The sequence below is a fragment of the Corvus moneduloides genome, chromosome 25 (genome assembly GCF_009650955.1).
Source record: "Corvus moneduloides isolate bCorMon1 chromosome 25, bCorMon1.pri, whole genome shotgun sequence".
Classification (NCBI taxonomy): Eukaryota; Metazoa; Chordata; class Aves; order Passeriformes; family Corvidae; genus Corvus; species Corvus moneduloides.
In genome coordinates this window covers 5,864,378-5,882,936 of record NC_045500.1, presented here as the reverse complement: position 1 = coordinate 5,882,936, position 18,559 = coordinate 5,864,378, and the positions used below count along the sequence as shown (strand labels likewise).

The 18,559-nt window shown below is 58.6% G+C and overlaps 1 protein-coding gene across 4 annotated transcripts in view; it reads right to left on the bottom strand.

Annotated features, from left to right (window-relative positions):
• Window positions 1-18,559, bottom strand: part of DSCAML1 (DS cell adhesion molecule like 1) — a 95,114-nt gene that overhangs the window by 14,612 nt on the left and 61,943 nt on the right. For 2 of the 4 annotated variants that reach the window (XM_032133642.1, XM_032133641.1), the window contains exons 4-12: window positions 14,483-14,629; window positions 12,927-13,205; window positions 11,939-12,214; window positions 11,132-11,428; window positions 8,940-9,212; window positions 5,601-5,879; window positions 5,272-5,391; window positions 4,957-5,133; window positions 310-509 (exon numbers count right to left, since the gene is read on the bottom strand). In XM_032133642.1, coding sequence (XP_031989533.1) covers window positions 310-509; window positions 4,957-5,133; window positions 5,272-5,391; window positions 5,601-5,879; window positions 8,940-9,212; window positions 11,132-11,428; window positions 11,939-12,214; window positions 12,927-13,205; window positions 14,483-14,629 — 2,048 coding nt within the window. Of the gene's footprint in view, window positions 1-309; window positions 510-4,956; window positions 5,134-5,271; window positions 5,392-5,600; window positions 5,880-8,939; window positions 9,213-11,131; window positions 11,429-11,938; window positions 12,215-12,926; window positions 13,206-14,482; window positions 14,630-18,559 lie in introns of those variants that run through there. The other 2 variants (XM_032133644.1, XM_032133645.1) reach the window with 2 other exon arrangements.

Below are 18,559 nucleotides of genomic sequence, written 5' to 3'. Positions count from 1 at the left end.
TTCCAGGGAGAGGAGCCAATTCAGACTGAGTTCCCCCAGCACTGTCCCCTGCCTTCCCCTGCCATCACTGCCTGCTGCCACCACAGTGCCACTCCCTGGAGCTGCAATCCCTCCCACGGCATTCCTAACACCCCCCACCCCCCGCCCCGCTGCTGGGCTTGGCTTTGCCACTCAGGGAGGGCAGCACAGTGCCAGGCTTTGCGACACCCACTGGGGACCACCCACACCCTCCCCGCACCCCCCTTCTTCCCTCCAACACCCACCGAGACCCCCGGCAGCCCAGGCAGGTGCAGAACCCCCAGCCCTCACCTTGAGCGTGGAGATGACCTCGTCGCCGTTGTCCTTGGTGGTGATGGCGTAGCGCATGTTGCGGTCGGGGTCGATGACGGTGTCCCCCTTCTCCCAGCGGATGATGATGGGCCGCTCGCCCCGCGCCGTGCAGTTCAGCTCCTTGGTCTGGCCCTTGATGGCGATAGTGGTGTTGGGGTGGGAGGTGATCATGGCTGGGACTGCGGGGAGGCCAAGTGTCACCTGTGTGCCCGGGGGACGGGCGGGTGCCACCTGTGGCTGCCCGGCCCCGCAGAGCCCACGGACCCACCGAGGACACGGCGCATGCGGCTCTCACCGAGAGGCCCCGCAGCCCGAAGCGGAACCGTCTCGCTGCATTATACAGCTCAGGATCATAAAATAATGAAGCAGATAAATTTTATAATGCATAGCATTACACCGGGGTAGACAATAAAACGTGAAAGACAAATAACCAAGTGCACACTATAATGAAGAGAAAGCCTCCAGTCTGAGACGTGCGGGTATGAATTATTGACTAAGGTTTTACACTCCCGAGGATGAGAGGAAGAATGTTTTCCATCACGGATTTGCATAATTCACTCATATAAACCTGGGCAGAATACAGAGTGTGATTTCCCATCAGCAAGGCCGCCTTTGCATTGCAGATGCCAGAGATGAATTTTTTTTTCATAGCCACCCCAATATGCAAACAGGGCCAGTGGGGACACCCTGTGCCATGGTCACCACCCGGCTGGGGTGCAGAACCCAGAGGTGCTCGAGCAGCGGGTGCAGCACAGATGGGGATGGCTGATCTGTGCTGTGAGGATGCTGTACTGATCCCTGGCCTGGCTCTTCCCTGCTCCAAGAGCCAAGCCCTTTGTGCCAGCCCAGTGCCATGCAGTGGGCTGGCTGTGGCAGGCACCACACAGGAGGAATGGGCTAGGGGACCGAGGGCAGGCTGGGTAAGCAGAAAAAAATGTAATGCATAAACAAACAGCAGTGCTGAGTCCTGCAGTAATGTATGATAATGACAATCCGCAAAGGCAACACACACTGTTCTAATGGGACACAGGAGGCTCTAATGAGCTACGACTCCTCGGCTTTCTGTGGCAATGTAATTCAATTAACAGCCAAGAAGACCTTTCCTCCGGAGTTGCCGGAGTTTGTGGGGTGCAGGACAGTGCAGTGCCCAGCCTGGTGCCCAGCCTGGTGCCCAGTGTGACAATCCTGCCCCAAGGGGAGCACGGCCCCCCCTGAGCTGGCAGGGGCTGGCAAAGAGCAGGGATGTTGTGGCCTGGGGCACCAAGGGTTACAAGACACAGCCCAAGACTTCTCCTAACTCTGCCCTGTCCCATCCCCAGCTGCCTGCCTGTGCTCAGACACCTCTGCCTGCCTGCAGCACCAGGTCAGGGATACACTGGCACAGAGGGAGGCCTGGGAAGGACTGTCCCAGCATCCCATCGGCGTGAGGACAGAGCACAGTGACACCGGGGGCTCTTGCCCCTGCCCCAAAGCGGGGCTGACTGCACAGCACAGCACAAGAGCACACACAGCCGGATCAGGGCTCAGCACCCAGTCCTGGCACTTTGGGCAGCCCTTGCCAGGCTCCTGCCCACTGTGCCCATCTCCTGCCATGGAAAACCATGGAGGGACCACGCTGCTATTTGGCAAACAGGGGCACTGGGGATGTGGTCCCTGCACTCAGCCCTCATTCAGCCCAGCCTGGAGGACAGTGCAGCAGCAGAGGGTGTGTGGCTGTGGGGCCGGAGGGGCAGGACAGCCCCTCAGGGCTGCAGCAGCCTTGGCTACACCAGCCCCTTCCCAGTGAGCAGAGGCCCCACGAGAGGAGCTCCGTTTCAGGCTCTGCTTCGCTGAAATGCACTTATTGATGTTTGATTAAAAGCAGCTCCTTGGATGTAAACATATCAACTTCTCTCAATTGCCAGGGTCCCAAGGGAGCTGCACGTAGTCCAGAGCAGGAAAAGAGCACAACAAGCCCCAAGAAAACCCCAAGCAGCTGTGAAGATAGCACAGATTGGGGCACTGGTGCCCAACACCTGCCCTGGAGCAGCTCTGCAGCTTGCAGAGGGATCACATTGCTTGGGACTGGCTGCAGGGACCTCCGAGGGTGGCTGGGGGCTGCTCCTGACCAGCCTGTGACCCCTTCCTGGGTGCAGGGGCATCAGTAGTGTGGCCTCAGCCACAACTCATGCAGCACTATGGGCAGACGGGCTTCCTTCAGAAGAGCTCACCTCCAACGCCTTCTGTGCCCTCCATTCTGTGCCCACCAGGGTCCACCCACCCCCCCAGCCTCTCCCTGTGCCCACGGCCTTGTTAACAAGGCCACAACCAGCGGCTGGTCCCGCTGGCTGGGCAGAGATAAGCCTGGGAACAAAGGAAGCTGACAGCCACCAGCACGCTCCGCTGTCCCACACACGGCTGGGGCACGAGCTGCTTCGCAGAGCGCTGGTGACAACTGAATGAGAACAGTGACAAGGGTGACAAGGGCTGTGCCTGCCTCCCTCGCCCCCCTCTTTCTTGTTTGGAGCTGGCTCTGTGATGTTAATTTGATTGCACCCGTCTCAGCTTCCTTTCTACACTGATTAGCTGAGTTTCACCTGAAGCATGAGATTAATTCAAATTGCATGGAAGCAATCAGTTATGCTCGTGCCGTGTGGCAGCGAACTTCCAAACAGGGCTGTGCCACGACCACAGACAGAGACCCCTCTCCCTGCCCCCTGGCTGGACCCCTGGCATTGAGGTGCTGGCACGGAGCAGGCAGAGGAGCCCCCTCCCCAGTGCCCAGGGCACTGCCGCTCCCCAGCAGGACCCCCGAGGACGTGACCGTCCCCACCCCACGCGCTCTCGACACCCGGGCAGGTGTGCAGCCATGTGCTAAATGCATTTATCACGCGCTGCTGGGCCCCTCACCTGCGCCCAGCCCAGCCCGCTGTCCCCTCGGGCACACGCTCGGGTACTCCAGCACTCCCCACCTTCCACTCCGCGCTACGCCCGGCTGGGTGCTGGAGAGCTCCTTCCCAGAGCAGGGAAGGACAGGCTGCCATGGTGTGGGAGCCCAGGGGACATGGCACCCAGGGACAGGAAGGCCTTCACTCCATAGGTGACATTCCCCAAGCAAATCTGGTGGCTCTCCTCACCCACCCACTGACCAAAGCAGCATCCAGCTCCTCCTGGCTCTGCCAAGTCCATGGAACGCGGCCAGGACAGCACACACTGTCCAGTGTGTTACCTGGTTGTCCCACCTCTCCCCAGGGCCCCTTGCTGCTATCAGGGCAGGGGATGTGTAACACCAGCTGGCTGTGGCACTCCCCTCTCCCCTGCTGACGGCCAGCACGCTTTGTTTGGGCTCTGATTAACTCTCATTTAACTCGGTTCGCTGTGGCCTGACTTTCAGGGAAAGCCAGTGCTGATCTCCCTTTAATTGGGCTGACATTTCACTAAACAAACAAAAACCCCAAAATGAAACAAAACAAAGAGCCCATCTAATGCTTAATTGGCTGTGGCGCTTCGTCTACCTATTCATCCAAACCTTTTCAAAGGCGGCGAGGGCTCCGGGAGATGCAAAAGCACTCGCATAATAAGGTTATGTGCTATTCAAGTCAGCAAGCAACCTGTCCTGGGATGCAATTACAGGAAATAGCAGGGACACGGCACCAGTTCGGGCTCCCAGACTTCGCACACTCGCTCGGGATTAATCGCCTTGACTTTGTACCTGCACCTCCTTGAAGTGCCTTGTTTGAAGTCGCTGGGTTTGATTCATCAGTCGGATGGATAAATTAAACAGCTGACAGGGAGGGGAATGGGAACCTGCAAAGGCAGAGGCTCGGTGGGGAGGGGAGAAGCCCCCGAGAGAAACAGCTGCTGGTGTCAGGAGAGAAAGCACTGGGCTGGGGAGGGGAGGTCGGGGCAGGTGGCTGCACATTCCATCTGCCCACAGCATCCCAGGGGGACAACCAGGGGGTGGTGGCTCCCACGGCTTCACCTGCAGCGTCCATCCCCTCTGGCACAGCGTGCTCGCTGCCTCATGCCCAGCATGATCAGGGCAAAGTTTAGTCCTTCTGGGCCCAGTCCCAACCCCAGCCCCTTCTGGAGACACCAGGAGTGAGGGTGATGGGGCTGGACCCCCTCCACCACCTCCTTTTGGAGGTTTGAATGCTCCTGGCAGCAACGAGCCCAATAAATAACACGAAGCTGGCAATTATACATTCTGCTGATAGCAACGGGAGAGCAATCCAATAACACACACAGTTCAAACACGGTGTCTAACAACACTTCCCAGCCCATCCCTGTCAAAGCAGCCCAGCTATTTCCTTTCCTCCTGGATGATGTAGATTGATTGCTTGGTTTTATTAAAGACAAAGTGTGTTTAATAGCAAAAGGGAAGCGGGTCCCTGGAGGGGAGGAATCAATGCCCTCCCATGCCCTGCATCGATCGTGGGGATGCGCGGAGCCGAGGCCAGAGCGCGGCTGGTGCGGTTGGAACCCTCAGAACAGAGGAGGACGCTGCACCGGACCAGGCGCTGCTGGTGACCCCACATCCCACAGCCACCCTCACCGTGCCCACCTCTGCTGCCCTGGTCACTGCCGTGGCAGGAGCAGGTCCCTGTCCCCGTGACGATGCCCCGCGGCGCAGCCCCAGGTACTTACTCTTGACGGTGAGGAACATGGACTTGCTGATGTCTGTGCCCACGCCGTTGCTGGCCTGGCAGAGGTAGTAGCCGATGTCCTCCTCCAGGACGTGGCGGATGAGCAGGGAGCTGTTGGGCAGGATCTGGATGCGGCCTGTCAGGGGGATGGGGTGGTACTGCTGGGGGTTGCCACTTCCTAGGAGGGGACACAGAGACACAGAATTCAGCTGAGGCAGAGGAGCGTTCACGAGGCTTGGAGCTGGGGTGGCTGTGCCCAAGGGACTGTCCCCAGCCCCTGGTGACACCCCCACACACTGCCATGACCCATCCCTACCTTTAGCGTGCTTCCACATGACTTTCGGAGGGGGGTACCCGTCAACGGAGCAGTTCAGCACCCCGGCTTTTCCATAGATGCCGTCTTGGTTGTTGGGTTGGACCACAAAACGAGGAGGCACTGAGGAGTTTGGGAGAAAGGATGGTCACCGTAGGAAAATCCCCATCAGATCCCTACAACTTCCCAGTGCCTGTGGGCACAGGGTGCCATATCTCCTCACCCTCCCAAATTCCCTTTGCTCCCCAGTGTCCTGCCCCTCCCTCGCTGCCCACCCTCCCTACCCACCGGACCGGGTGGGATGCAGGCAGCTGGGTCACCCCCAGGCTCACCCCGCACGATGAGCTGCCGCTCCCGGCTGACGGTGGCAGCGTCGTTGCTGGCGATGCAGGTGTAGTTCCCGTTGTGCTTGAGGGAGACACTGGAGATCTGCAGGGAGCTCATGAACTCCTTGCTCTCGATGGTGACCCCAGAGCCGGAGAGGATGACGTGCCCGTCCTTCCTCCAGGTGATGTGGATGGGCATGTCCCCGGAGGAGACCACGCAGGGGATGTAGAGGAGCTGTCCGATGGAGGCAGGTGGGAACTCAAAGGGCTGGATCAGCGGAGGGACTGTCGAGGAGAGAGGCAGAGAATGCTGGAGAGCCCATCCCAGGAAAGCCTTCCTGCAGTGGGGATGGGCTGCAGTGGGGCTTGGGGAAGGTGCTGTCCCAGGAGGAGAAGCAGCCCAGAAAGTAAGAGAGGCTTTTGAGTCCACCAGGAACAAGGCCAGGAGACAGCAGGAGGTGCCATCAAGCAGAGAACAGCAGGAAAACTTCTCCCACCTGGCAGGGCCACCCTGCTGAGAGCGGGATGGAGAAACGCTGACCCTGCACTGGGGAAAGCCCCGGCCACCCCCAGCACGTGCCACCCGAAATTCCACCTCAGCATTTATCCACTCCCAGAAAAGCCAATATTAGATGGATGCTTTTCTTAAAGGCGCTGGATTCAGAACCAGCCATTATCTTTCTGATAACTTAATTAGGCAACCGCAGCATCTCTGGCAATGTGGGAGGGGGAAGAAAGCAGAGAGAGGGAGACAATTAGCTTAACAAGGCTCAGCACCTGGTAGATGAGATCCTCGTTCTGCAGTCTCCATAATTAAATTAGCAGGCTGCCAATTGTCCCTTCGGCAGTGGGGAGCTGCCCTCTCATGCAGGCACGGGGGCAGTTCCCTGTACCCCCACGCACTTCCCTGGGCTCCCACCTCCACCCTGTGCCCATCCCATCCCTCAGGTCTTGGCACTGCTCCCTGGTCCAGCGCACAGGCAAGCAGGGGCTGTCACTGTCCCCCAGGTGGGAGCCACTGCCACCAGGCAGGCAGGGTACAGGCAGGGCTGGCCTGTCCCTCTGGCGGCTACAGCAACGTGGCTCGAGCTGCCAGAGCCATGGAGCCGGTGCTGCCTGTTTTCCATAATTAATGAATAATTAATTGGGAATGCACTGCAGTCTATTGCAGAGCAGGGATGGGCTTGTGGATCCGCACCTCTCCAAACACGCCCCTCCGGCCGACAGACGAGCTCTCCCTGCTCCAGCTTCCCACAAAGGGAGCTCACAACTCCCCTTTCCTTCCCAGATCGCTTCTGCTGCGATTCTCCTTTCTCTGGAGCTTCCAGGCTCTCGCTTGGCTGCAGCCCAGAGCACTTTGCCCACAGTGCCATCGCAGAGCCCATCCCAGCAGTTCCAGTCCAGAGAGCACCCCAGAGAACAACCTCTGTCTTCCCGTGGGGTAAAGCATCACCCCACAGTGCCCGGGCACTGTGTCAGCCTTGTGCTTCCCGAAACGCTGCAGCCACCCGAGCAGGAGCCCCAGGATGGCACCAACCCATGGGATTAATTAAAACCTTCAAAGATGTCTGCTGAAATAAGGAGCTGTCAGGGCACCTTGGAGGAGGCTGGATTTTGGATTGTGCTGCTGGGGAAGCGCAATGAGGAGGCCCCAGCAGCACCCCCGAGCAGCTAAGCCCTACAGAGCAGGGAAGTTTGAAACTGGGATCCTGGGGTCCCCTGGCTAAGCAGCAGCAGCTACACCTGGGCAGGAGTTTCCCTCAGCACAAGATGGGGGTGGTGCCTCATGAACAGGGCTGGGGGCTGCCTGCACATCCCTGTTCCTGGGGGGGGGGCAGTGCCAGAGGGAATTGTAAAGGTTTTACTGCTGCGTGATCGGAAGGACCTGCATAACTCACTGGTGGCATTTCATGTGGTCACCAGGCACTTGGGGCCATAAAAGCTTTATGGTGCTCCACGGCACCCCGCGCTCCTTGGGCTACACAGTTATGTTTATTCACTCTCTGACTCTCTTCTAGGGCCTTTGCTATTCTTTTTCACAGGTCTTTTATCCATGGGCTGGAGGAAATGAGGAATTCAGCCAGTGGGGCTGGGTGTAAATATCCAGCAGCGGAATGAAGATGTCTGGCCTGTGCTGCGCCATGCTCCTGCCTGCTTGCCTTCCTCAGCCCATCACTGGCCACTAATCAAGGCAGTAAATCCAAATTGGGAAGGGTTCAGTAGCGGTGGCTTCCCAGGATACACAGATCCTCAGCTGAACTTCAGCATCCTGCACCCCTCCGGCAAATCCCGTTTAACTGTTCACAAACATCCCGAGATGGTCTCCCCACATCAGCCCTGCCTGTCCCACTTGTCCCAAGACAAGACCGGCATCTCTGGCCTCTTTCCAAGCCCTGGGGCTCCACATGGACAGGGATTTATGTGAGGTGAGGAAAGCAGAGCTGGCCAAGCCCTGTAGACCCCAGGGGCAAGAAGACCTCCCCGCACTGCCCTTAGACAGGTTATCCAGAGCCTCCTCTCCCCTTTGGAAGCCTTGGAGAAGAGCATTAGCTAATCAAGTGGTAGCAGCTCTAATCAGCTTCATGCGCTCTCTCACTAACCTGATTCCTAATAAGAAAATGGTGGCGGGGAGGGGAGGGGAGGGGAGGGGAGGGGAGGGAGGGGGATCAGAGTAAATCCAGTGCACGAATTCCCCGCTGGGTGAGAGGCAGGACGGCAATTGGCCGGCTCCGTCCCCAGCGCCGCCGTGTTTGTCTGAATGATTTACTGCAAACACCGAGCTGGCGACGGGCGGAGGTGACCCCACAACTCCTGAGGACGGGAGATCCGGGAGCGCCGCGCGCTCCCAGCACAATCTCAGCCAGTCACTGGGAGGGAATGCATCCGGCTCAATTCATTAGGACTGATAGCTCCCTCAATGGGGCTGAATAATTGATGGCCTGGAGAAGCTTTTAAGATGTTCTGTGCGCTCAGAAGACCGAGAGTGTCATTTTTTTAAAAGCTAGCACACAGAGAAAAACATCGGTGAAGGTGATCCAAGCAAAGGTTAGATGTTTTAATACGTTATGTTTACACCATAAATCCTTGCTCCATCACTTGTAAGGGGAAATGGATATGGCGTGGCTCAGGGCAGCTGCCGGCGGCAGGCAGGACCAGGTAGCCAAGCCAGCTCCCGAGGGCTGAGCTGAGCTCCCATGACTGGTGACTACAGAGCACAGCCACCACCTGGCCATGCAGTTCCCTGTGTGGTGCGCTCCTCTGCCTCCATCCCACGGCAGGGAGATCCCAAACACAGCCTGGATGAGCCCTCCCTCCCATCCAGGGGCAGCGTCCCCACCCTCTCACCTTTGACGGTGACGTGGACGCTCTGGCTGATGGAGAGCTGGGGCTGGATCAGGACGCTGCACAGATACTCTCCTTCATCCATGCCTTTCTGGACGTCCATCAGCTTCAGGGTCCCGTTCTCAAAGACCACTTGGCGGTGGTTATCGGGCAGCAGCAGAGAGTCCTTGTACCACTTGATGGAGTAATAGGGGTACCCGATGACCCTGCAGTTGATGAAAGTGTCCCTACCCGCGACCGCTGTTATGTTCTTCATGGCGCGGATGCTCGGGGGACCTACATATTTGGGAGGAAGGGAGAGGCAGGCTAGGTTAATTCCGAAGGGCCATTTGCTTGCATGCAGATCTGCTGCTACTCCAGAGCAAGCTTCACAGGCAGAGGAGTGACCAGGACAGCCGGGAGCCAGCCTGCTTTGGGTGAGGAGGCGGCACGGGCTCCTCTCAGTGTGTGTGGGGACAGCCGCTCCTCGGCTGACACCTCCAGCTACAGCTCCTGGGTCACAGCCACACTGCAAACAGCAAATCCCACCCCAGTGCTGGGGAGGCCAAGCCCACACACACCACTGCTGCCCATTGGGGAAGGTTGGATGGTGTCTGTGTTTCTGCACTGGGCACTGTGGCTGCCCAGGATGCCTCTGCCCGGCTCCTCTGGCAGCACCAGAGATATGGGAGAGATGGGGAGAGCTCTGCCACCATCACAGCCTCTCCCTGCCTCTCCCAGGAGGAAGCTGCCTGCATTGTGCCAAACATCCTTGGCAAGAGCTGCTATGGGAACATGACTTCCCCTGGCAAACACACTGCACCTCCTTAAGCCCCACCTTTCTGCATCCCCCACTTCCATCCTGGGTGTCACTGAAAAGCCAGCCAGCCACCAGTTTCTGTCTGGCTTTGGAGCTGCCTAAGGACTGGGAGAATGCTGCAGGTGAGCCTTTAAACGAGAGGTTTCATGCATCAATAATTACATTGTTCTCCCAGCCACTGCATAAAATAGCAAAGTAATCTAAAGATTAAGCCTGTCTTGACTCCTCGTCCTGAGGGTGTAGCAGGATAACAGCTTAACAGACACCCAGGATCAGGTGGTGGACGGTGCTTCTCATTCTAGGACACGTTAAGAGAAGGAGCAGGAAGAAAGGAATTAGCATCTCACTCTGTAACCATGTCTCGGGCCTGTCTGAGGGACATGCTCTGTGCCACTGAAAAAGAAACCCGAATCTTATCTAGTGACAGCCCATCAAGAGCTGAGAGAGGGGAAAAAGGGAGACAAGGGAACATCCTCATTGCAAACGCTGCTCTGGCTTCTCCTGGCTGAGGGATGGACTTCCTCCAAATTCAGCAGTAAACGGCAGCAAAATTCCGACTCTCCTGGGATCCCAGCCAAAAAGCCACTAGATCCATTTCAAACCTGAGACACAGACAAACACAGCCCTTCAACCCTCATTCTCAGCAGACAAATAAACGCTCCCTTATCTTGTCTTGCTCCCACCTGTAAGCCTGGGAGCTTTAATTGGGGATTATTAATGGGCAGGGGCTTACACCATACCCCGTGCCTGAGAGCGCTCCCCGGAACACACCGAGCAACGCGCTGCAGCCACAATAACACGGTGATTAACTCGGCCATGGCTTTTAGCAGACAAAGAAAATACAGACATGACAAATCAAAGCTCATTTTCCACGATTTCACGTGCTGCCTCATCATCGTTTGTCATGGAGATCCCGGTGCCGCCAGGCACGGTGGCTGCCAATGACTGGGGTCCTGTGGGGAACGGGGGTGGCTGGGAGAGCATGGGGGACCTGGGACACCTCTGGACCTGCCACCTCCTTCGCCATGTGTGAGGTCCCTCAGCAGGTGCCTGCCCACCCTGTGCAGACCCCAAGGCAAGGCTTGGCAGGGTGAGAGTGGACTCCAATGCGGACAGCGCTGCCCTTTGACTCGTACAAAGCCAAGCTCCAGTTCTCCAAGCCTCTGGAATTGCTTTCCACTTTGTTAAACTCCCTGCGTTAAGCATCAGAGAGGCTCAACCCTGCAAGTGTGCAAGAAGCAGGGCAGGACTCAGGGAATGCGGCTGGGTTAGCCAGGGAGACCCACACGGCTGGGATGAAGAGGGAGAGGCGAGGAGGAACGATCAGCCAGGGAACAGAACAAAACCAAAAAGCCCAGTAAAAGTCCTATTCTGATATTTAAAAGTAGACAGGCACCTCTTACGTTTATTCGCGCTTGGTATTCGGCGCTGCCCACCGAGTTCCGCGCGGTGCACCGGTACACGCCGCCGTCCTTGATCTGCGGGCTGGTCACGTTCACGTGGCTCACGGTGGTGCCATCAGACATGGTGTACTGGTTGGAGCGGTGCCCGCTGTCCCGCGGGATGGGCTCGTCGTCCAGCGCCCAGGTGACGGTCGGCGGGGGGGCCCCCTTGGCGGCACACATCAGGGAGAACTGCTCCCCGGGGTTGACCACCTTCTCGCTGAAGGAGGAGACGATGCGGGGGGTCCCATCTGGGGGGCACCCAGCGGGATGGGGGTCAGGGAGCGGCAGCCACAGGCAGCAGCAGTTACCCGCTGGCAGGATGGCACTGAGCTCCCACCCCAGGCTCAGCCGGGACAGGAGCCCAGCTGGTGACACATACGTGGCTGTGGTGGCATCCCTGTGGCAGGGAGATGCAGACGGGGCGAGGGGACACGGTGGCTGATGCAAATGCCAGCTTCAGGGGACACCACCCTCGGCAGAGCCCATCCCTTGTCCAAACACTCAGTGAGCTGGATCAGGGAGGGCTGCCTGGTGAACGGGGTGCCCAGGGGCTGGGGATGGCAAGTCAACACTTATTTTGGTCCTTCCCCATCCCAGCCATGCTGTGCCCCTGCAGACAGCACACAGAGCCCAGGAACAGGCTGGCAGCAGCCTCAGGACCCCCACCCCAGAGGGTCTCCCTGTCCCCCAGCCATGCACAAAGCATCCCCTCAGAGAGGGGCAGAGGAAGAAGCCCCCAGCCCGGGAAGCCAGCTCACCCTCCAGCGTGATGATGGAGAAGTCCTGTGCCGTCTGGGACTTGCGGGTGGCGAAGCACTGGTAGGCCCCAGAGTGGCTTTTCTGGGCGGCCGTGATGAGGAGGGTCTCGTTGCTGATGCCCCGGATGGAGATGTAGTCATCCACCGCCACCAGGTCCGTGTTGCGGTACCAGCGGATGACGTACTCGGGGGACCCGCTGAGGGCACAAGAGAGGATGACGGTGCTGCCGATGCCTGTTTTGAGCTTCTTTGGTGTGAGGGTCACACGCAGAGGGTCTGTGAGAGAGGGGAGAGCGGCGAGGCGTTGGCGGTGCCGGGCAGTGCAGCGGGAGGCAGCTCATCCCCGCTGTGCTCTCTCCGCTCCTCCTGCCCCGCGAGCGCCAGCCCGGCTACGCGTTAAATGTCACCGCACAATAAGGCAGGTGGCCCTGCCACCGTCCTCGCTGCTGACAGCCCCTGCTTTTAACGTCAGCCCCAGGCCCCCAGCGGGGGTACTGTGGGGAGGTGGCAGGACGGCTGGAAGAAGATGAGCTCCATGTGACAGGGACAGTGCTGAGCTGGGGACACACCAGGCTGGCTCCCAGCAGGCTGATGGTGCCTGGCTGGTGCCGTGCTCAGCAGTGCTGCTCCAGGTAAGGCAGGCACAGTGGCTCTGGTACTGCCAGGATCCTGGTGACAGGAGGAACCCCCAGGAAAACAGCACGTGATAAATACTTGGCCTGCCCAGATGGTATTTACTGTTTGGCTAGAGCTTATTTTATGTAAATCAACATAAATTTTATGTAAATCAACGAAGCAAAGCACAGAGGCACCCAACACGTCGGACACGTGCAAGACAGTGGCTTCCAGCGAGCAAAACACTGTGCCAAAATACAAGGCTGTTGTTTATACAGCTGTATAAACCCCTAAAGCTGTATATGGATAAAGGCTTTACGTGTCAGAAGGCAGAAGGACTAAACCCCCACCACTCCTCCCCGCCGGCTCTCACCTATGACCGTGAGGGTCCCTGTGACCTCTGCGGAGCCGAAGGTGTTGGTCACCTCGCAGATGTAGGTGCCGCTGTCCTCCACGCGCAGGTCGCTGATGGTCAGCCCCGTGATGCGCTTGGTCCAGCGGCTGTCGGCGGGGAGCGGCCGCCCGTCCTTGATCCACCGCACGGCTGGGTTGGGGTAGCCCGAGGCGATGCAGGGCAGCTCCACCAGCCGGCCCGCCTTCACCTCCCTGGACTGGAAGCTGTCTAACATCGTGGGGATGGACTCCGCCGGGTCTGGGTTGGGAGAGGAATTGGGCTCAGCCGGGGAAGAGGAGGAGGTGAGGTGCCTCAGGGACACCGGTACCACTGCGTCCAGTCAGCACCATCCATGAGGGACTGGCTCTCCCCATCCCCGTGAGCTGGTGGCTCTGCCATACAGGAGTGCAGGATGCACCCCATTATCCATGCTGGGCGTGGGGTGCCCTGTCCCACCCGGCCAGCACAGCCTTTGGCAGCCAGGACAACAGGCATGTGGGGAGGTGGGAGGGAAAACACTTCTTAAGTAGCTGACGGGAGGAATAAACTCAGCAAGGGAGGAATTACTCAAGGTGACACCTAATTGGTGCAAAATACACAAATTTTGTGGCACATTTCAAAATTTACAAGGAAAAGGGCCCATCAGGCAGCTGGGGAAGGAGAAAATTAATCACTAAGTCTCAGGCGTGAAATTAAATTCCAGGGGAAAGAAACCTCTTTCATTACTCCCAAGCAGAAGTAAAACGCCGTGACGTGTAAATAATGACAGCGACCAGGAGGGGACCGGGCCAGATCGAAGCGCGCGGATTGGGGATGATACACCCGGCGACGCCCACGCACCGCAGGGACACGCGGCAGGACGGGCACGGCTGGGACCCGGCACCCGCGGCTCTCCGAGAGGCGAGGTCAGGCAAGCCCTCCATCTCTGCCCTGCCCTCCGGGGGGTTAATTCGAGGAGCCGGTGCGGGAGCACCCGAGGATGGCAACAGCATATGGCAGGGAGCGGGCACGCTGCACCGAGCGGCGGGAGCGGCGCCGCGGCTGCGAGTCGGACGAACTCCCTCCCTCCCTCCCTCCCTCGCGGAGTAATTTGGGCAGTCAGCGGAGCCGGGAGCGCCCCGAGACACCCGGCACTCCGGACTGCACTGCCTCCGCCGCAGTATCGCTTGCATGTTCGTCACATCGCGTCAGGCTGCTCACATCGCGGGCTGTCACATCGCATCGCCTCCCGCTCGGGGTGACGCGCGGCACTGCCACCGCCGCGCCCGGCTCGGGGGGGCTGCGTGCTGGGGGCACCGCCGAGGCACTGCCAGCGCCCTGCGCAGCCCCGGCGGCACCTCCCGCCCCGCACCGGGACGTCTCCTCGCTGCGGGGACCCGAGGTGGCGAGGCCAGTGCTCCCTGTGCAGGATGGCAGTGCTGTGGGCAGGCGGGGGGGTGGGCAGGCAAGTGGGGGAGTGGATGTCGGGCAGGGCTGGGCCCCGTCCCGGGCACAGGACCTGCCCCTCGCCCACACTGCCAGCCCCACGTGCTCACCTGAGACGGAGAGCCGGGCGCCGTTGCTCTGCCGCGTCTCCCCGCTGTACTTGTGCTTGGTGATACACCTGTAGGTGGACAAGGCATCTTCCTTCTGCACGTCCGATATGTACAAACCTCCATAAGAAGTAATAAAAAACCTATTTTCTGGAGACACAAAGGGAGGAGGAGAGTGAGCGAGCCAGCCCTGGCCCCAGGCTGAGCACCTGGGTCAGGCAGAGCCCCTGCACTCTGAGCTGACACTGGAGCTGTGGGAGGGAAAGAGGGACCTTCTTCCACCTCCCTGCACCTCCACCACATCGGGGTGCAGCTCTAGCTGAAGTTTCAGGCTGGCTGGCGAAGTTGGATGAGCCGCAGAAACCTTGTGTGTACAACAACAAACTGTGTTTGTGGGCACGGCCTCCCTCCATCACTCACCCTGGCCAAGCACACACACCTGCCCAGGTGTAAAGGTGGGGCTGGGGTGTCTTTACGCACACCTGGACTCCCATCCATCCGAGGGCTCGGATTCAGGCAGGCCGTGGCTGCAGAGGGTGAGCAGAGCGTGTGGCACGAAGCTCCAGCACACGCTGCTCCACTGCGGTGCCACGCGCTCCATGGCAACGCGGCAATTAAAAGTGAATCCGTCCCGCTGAGTTAATAATTAGCTTAACTTACTTAGAATCATGTGAAAACAAATAAGGGCTTGAGCTGATGTTCGAGCCCCGGGAGGAGGGTGGCGGGAGAGCAGCCCGGGCAGCACAGCCCCGGCAGCGCTGCCGGAGCAGCCCCCTCAGGCCAGCAGGTTTTGGAGCCTGGCACCAGGGAAAGGAGGCTTTGGCTGGCTCCTGACCCCTGTAATTCATCATGAATTACAACAGTAATTAACATGAATAGAAAGGCCTGTGTAGTGGCTACATGGAGAGCAGGATAAGCCGAGGCTCTGGAGAGGCTCCCTGCCCACCTGGAAAGCACTTTGCTCTGCCCCTCCGTGCCAAGCAAGGCTTTCACCCCCAGCTTTGAGGGGCTTTGGGGTTTATTCCAGCACCAGTCTCAGCTGGGATGGGATGCTCCATCTGCTCGGCTGTGCCGTGGTGCCAACCAAAGCACCCCCTACCAAACCCCACGGCTGCAGAAGGTAATTTAGTGCAGCTGAATGCTCAGAGTGAAAACCTTTAAACCCAGCCTGTAAATCAGCAACATCTGCAAATGGCTCCCTGAAGTCCTGCACAATGCCTGCTAAGCCAGGATCTAGCTGATGAAGCCAAACAACAGTTTTTACTTCCAGTACCTTTTGGAAGCACCTGGATATTCTCAATTTAGGCAAGAAGAAAGCTCTGTGGTCCAACTCAGAAGTGCGGAATAAGCACAAGCGAGAGAGGACAAGAGGCAGATGCTCCCAGAGCACTCTGGCTCCCACACCCTGGGCAGGACCCCAGGCCCTATTCCCTGCAAGTGCTGCAGGTGACAGACCAGCAGAAAACAGGGATCCTCACCCAGGGAGCCAGAGCGTGTCCCTGGCACGAGCCGAGGCAATGGCAGTGCCGAGCTGTGCTGGCATTACCCATTCCAGCTGTGGCTCAGCCAGATGTGCGTGTTTGACTCCAACTGCTTGATACCAGAGCATGAGGGACTCCAAACAGCAAAGAAAGAGCAAATAATTAATCACGATGCCAGTCAATTGTGGCTAACAGAGGCACAGGCACCCGCCAGACTGGCACCCTGTGCTGATCCTCCCTGGAAGCAGCGGCAGCCCCACGGGGTGCAGGAGCTGCCATCCCCACCTCTCCAGCAACACCCCTGTGACTCCATCCCTGCTTAGAGGGGTCCGGGGCTGATCAGCCAAAGCCTCCATGCTCTGGCATGTGAGCACCAGCATGGCAGCACATGCCCCACACCAGCCTGCAGCTGGGACCGGAGGTGCGGTGGTGCGGGCACCGTGCTCCACCGCCGGCGGGAGCCGCCCCGGGAGCCGCACAGCCCCCGCGGAAGGGCACGGGGAGTGGTCCCCCAGCACTGCGATAACATGCAAATCAAACATTAATTTTTCATCTCCCATCAAACCAGTAAGCGGAGAGCATTGGCCGCACTGGAATTTGAGACGGGGGGAGCCGGTTTCCATGGTAACGGGGCTGTATTTTGCGAAAGTGCTGGCAGCCCCAGCCCACACCCTCACACGCGGTCCTGCCTGGGGATCCACAGCCCTGTGCTGCCGTGCTCTGGGCTGGAAACAAAGCCTTGTGCCCAAGATGCAGGCTCTGGGATGGGGCTCCAGCCATAACACCCCCCCAGGGACAAGAACAGGCAGAAATCTTGCAGGTTTAGGATCCACGTCTCCACCGTGGAGCAACAGGAGGCATCTGCCCCTTGCACGACACCGTTCCATCACGTGTGAGATCTACCCAAGCTGACAGCACGGCCTCCTTTGGTTTTTTTTTCCTGGGAAGGGACAAGTGGCTCTGTCGAGGAACGTTCTGCTGGTTCAGGGGAGATGCGGGGCAGTGACTGATGTAAGTGGCTCCGACAGACCTCACCCAAGTGACTTATTGCTGAGTTTTCCAGGCAGATTAATGTCGAAGGTCGCCAAGCAAAATCAGATCTTTCTGCCTGCCAGGAGGTGGAAAAGCTTTACAGGAAGCAGAGGATTAAGCACATCCGTGGCCAGGTTGGAGTGATGTGCCTCTAATAACTCTTCCAGCTAGACCTGAGCTGCTGCCTTTGGAGATACCTCACCCAAGCCCTTGAATCAAACACCGCCGAGAGCCCATCAGAAGCTAAATTCTACCTAAATTCTCAGGAACTGGCCCCTCACCTGGGGAAAAGCACAAGCGTGAGAGGAGGGCTCTCCTGCATGGTCTCACTGAGTACACACACACACACCTCTCCCACATCCAGCTGCCAGTGGTGGCCCTGGAACCCCAGCATCATTCCCAAGGGCCTCCCAGTTCCAAGAGAAAATTACAGTCGATGCAGGTTACCAGCTCCTGCTCTACCCAATATAGATTTGTCAAAACAAGGGGTCAGGGCTTCAGGAGGGAGCACGTTTTATAGTTCATAAGACTAATGAGATAACTTTCCCCCGGTACTGCTGGAGAATCAATAGGTGCCACCGTTTATGAATTAGCCATACTGGGAGCATGTGCATCCCAAGGCATCCCGGACAAATCCAATAACTGTTTGGTGCTATTTCTGGCCACGTTTAAAGTGACAAACGCCTCCCAGGGGGAAGGCACAGAGGGGGAAGCCCCAAAGAGCAAAGCCTGTAATTTTCCACCGCTGCCACAGGGGCACTTTTCTGCTGTGGCTGCTGTTCCACGATGCCATTTGCCCGGCATGGAGCTCGCCTGGGGACAAGGAACATCCACAGAAAACCCAGCCAGGACGGAAACACCTGCCCACCCCATGGCGCCGATCACCACCTCCCTCCCAGGGACAGCCCGAGCCCCGGGACGCAATGCCCAGCGGGGCAGGGGACACGGGGCACAGGAGCGGGCTGGCATCAGTGTCCACGCACCAGAGCTGCCTTTTATCTCAGCAGGCTGAGCCCAGCTCGTGCCACAGCAAATGCTGAGAGCAGAGGGGGCCTGGACCGGGCACTGAGATTAAAGCTCCATCCATCCCTCCCTCGTGGAGATGTTAAAGAGGAGCCGTAACTCGAGCCCAATGCAAATTTCATAGGACCTGCGCAAATCTGACAGATTTATTTACGTGTTTGCCTGCCCTGGGAATCCCAGGGGAGCTGTAGGCCTGTCGCTGCTCCCAGCCCTTCCAAAGGCAGCAGAGCTCTCCCGCAGAGCTGGGGCAGCAGATCTGTGAGCTCAGCCAAAGGTTCCCACCTGGAAGAGTCACGGGCATTTGTAACGCGGCCAACGCCAGCTGAGCCAGCAGCTTGGGCTTTGCACCAAGGGGCTCCTCCTCTCCTCCTCATCCTCTGCCTCCAGGGCCAGTGACCCTTTTCCTCACAAAAGGGACCTGACGGCTCCTGCTGGAGCCAGAGCAGCGGGAACAGCAGAGGAGGGGTGGAAAGCAGGGACTCGTCACGGGCTTTCCACGTCCCCTCCCTAATCTGCTTTATAAGCATGGCTCCATCTCCTCCCG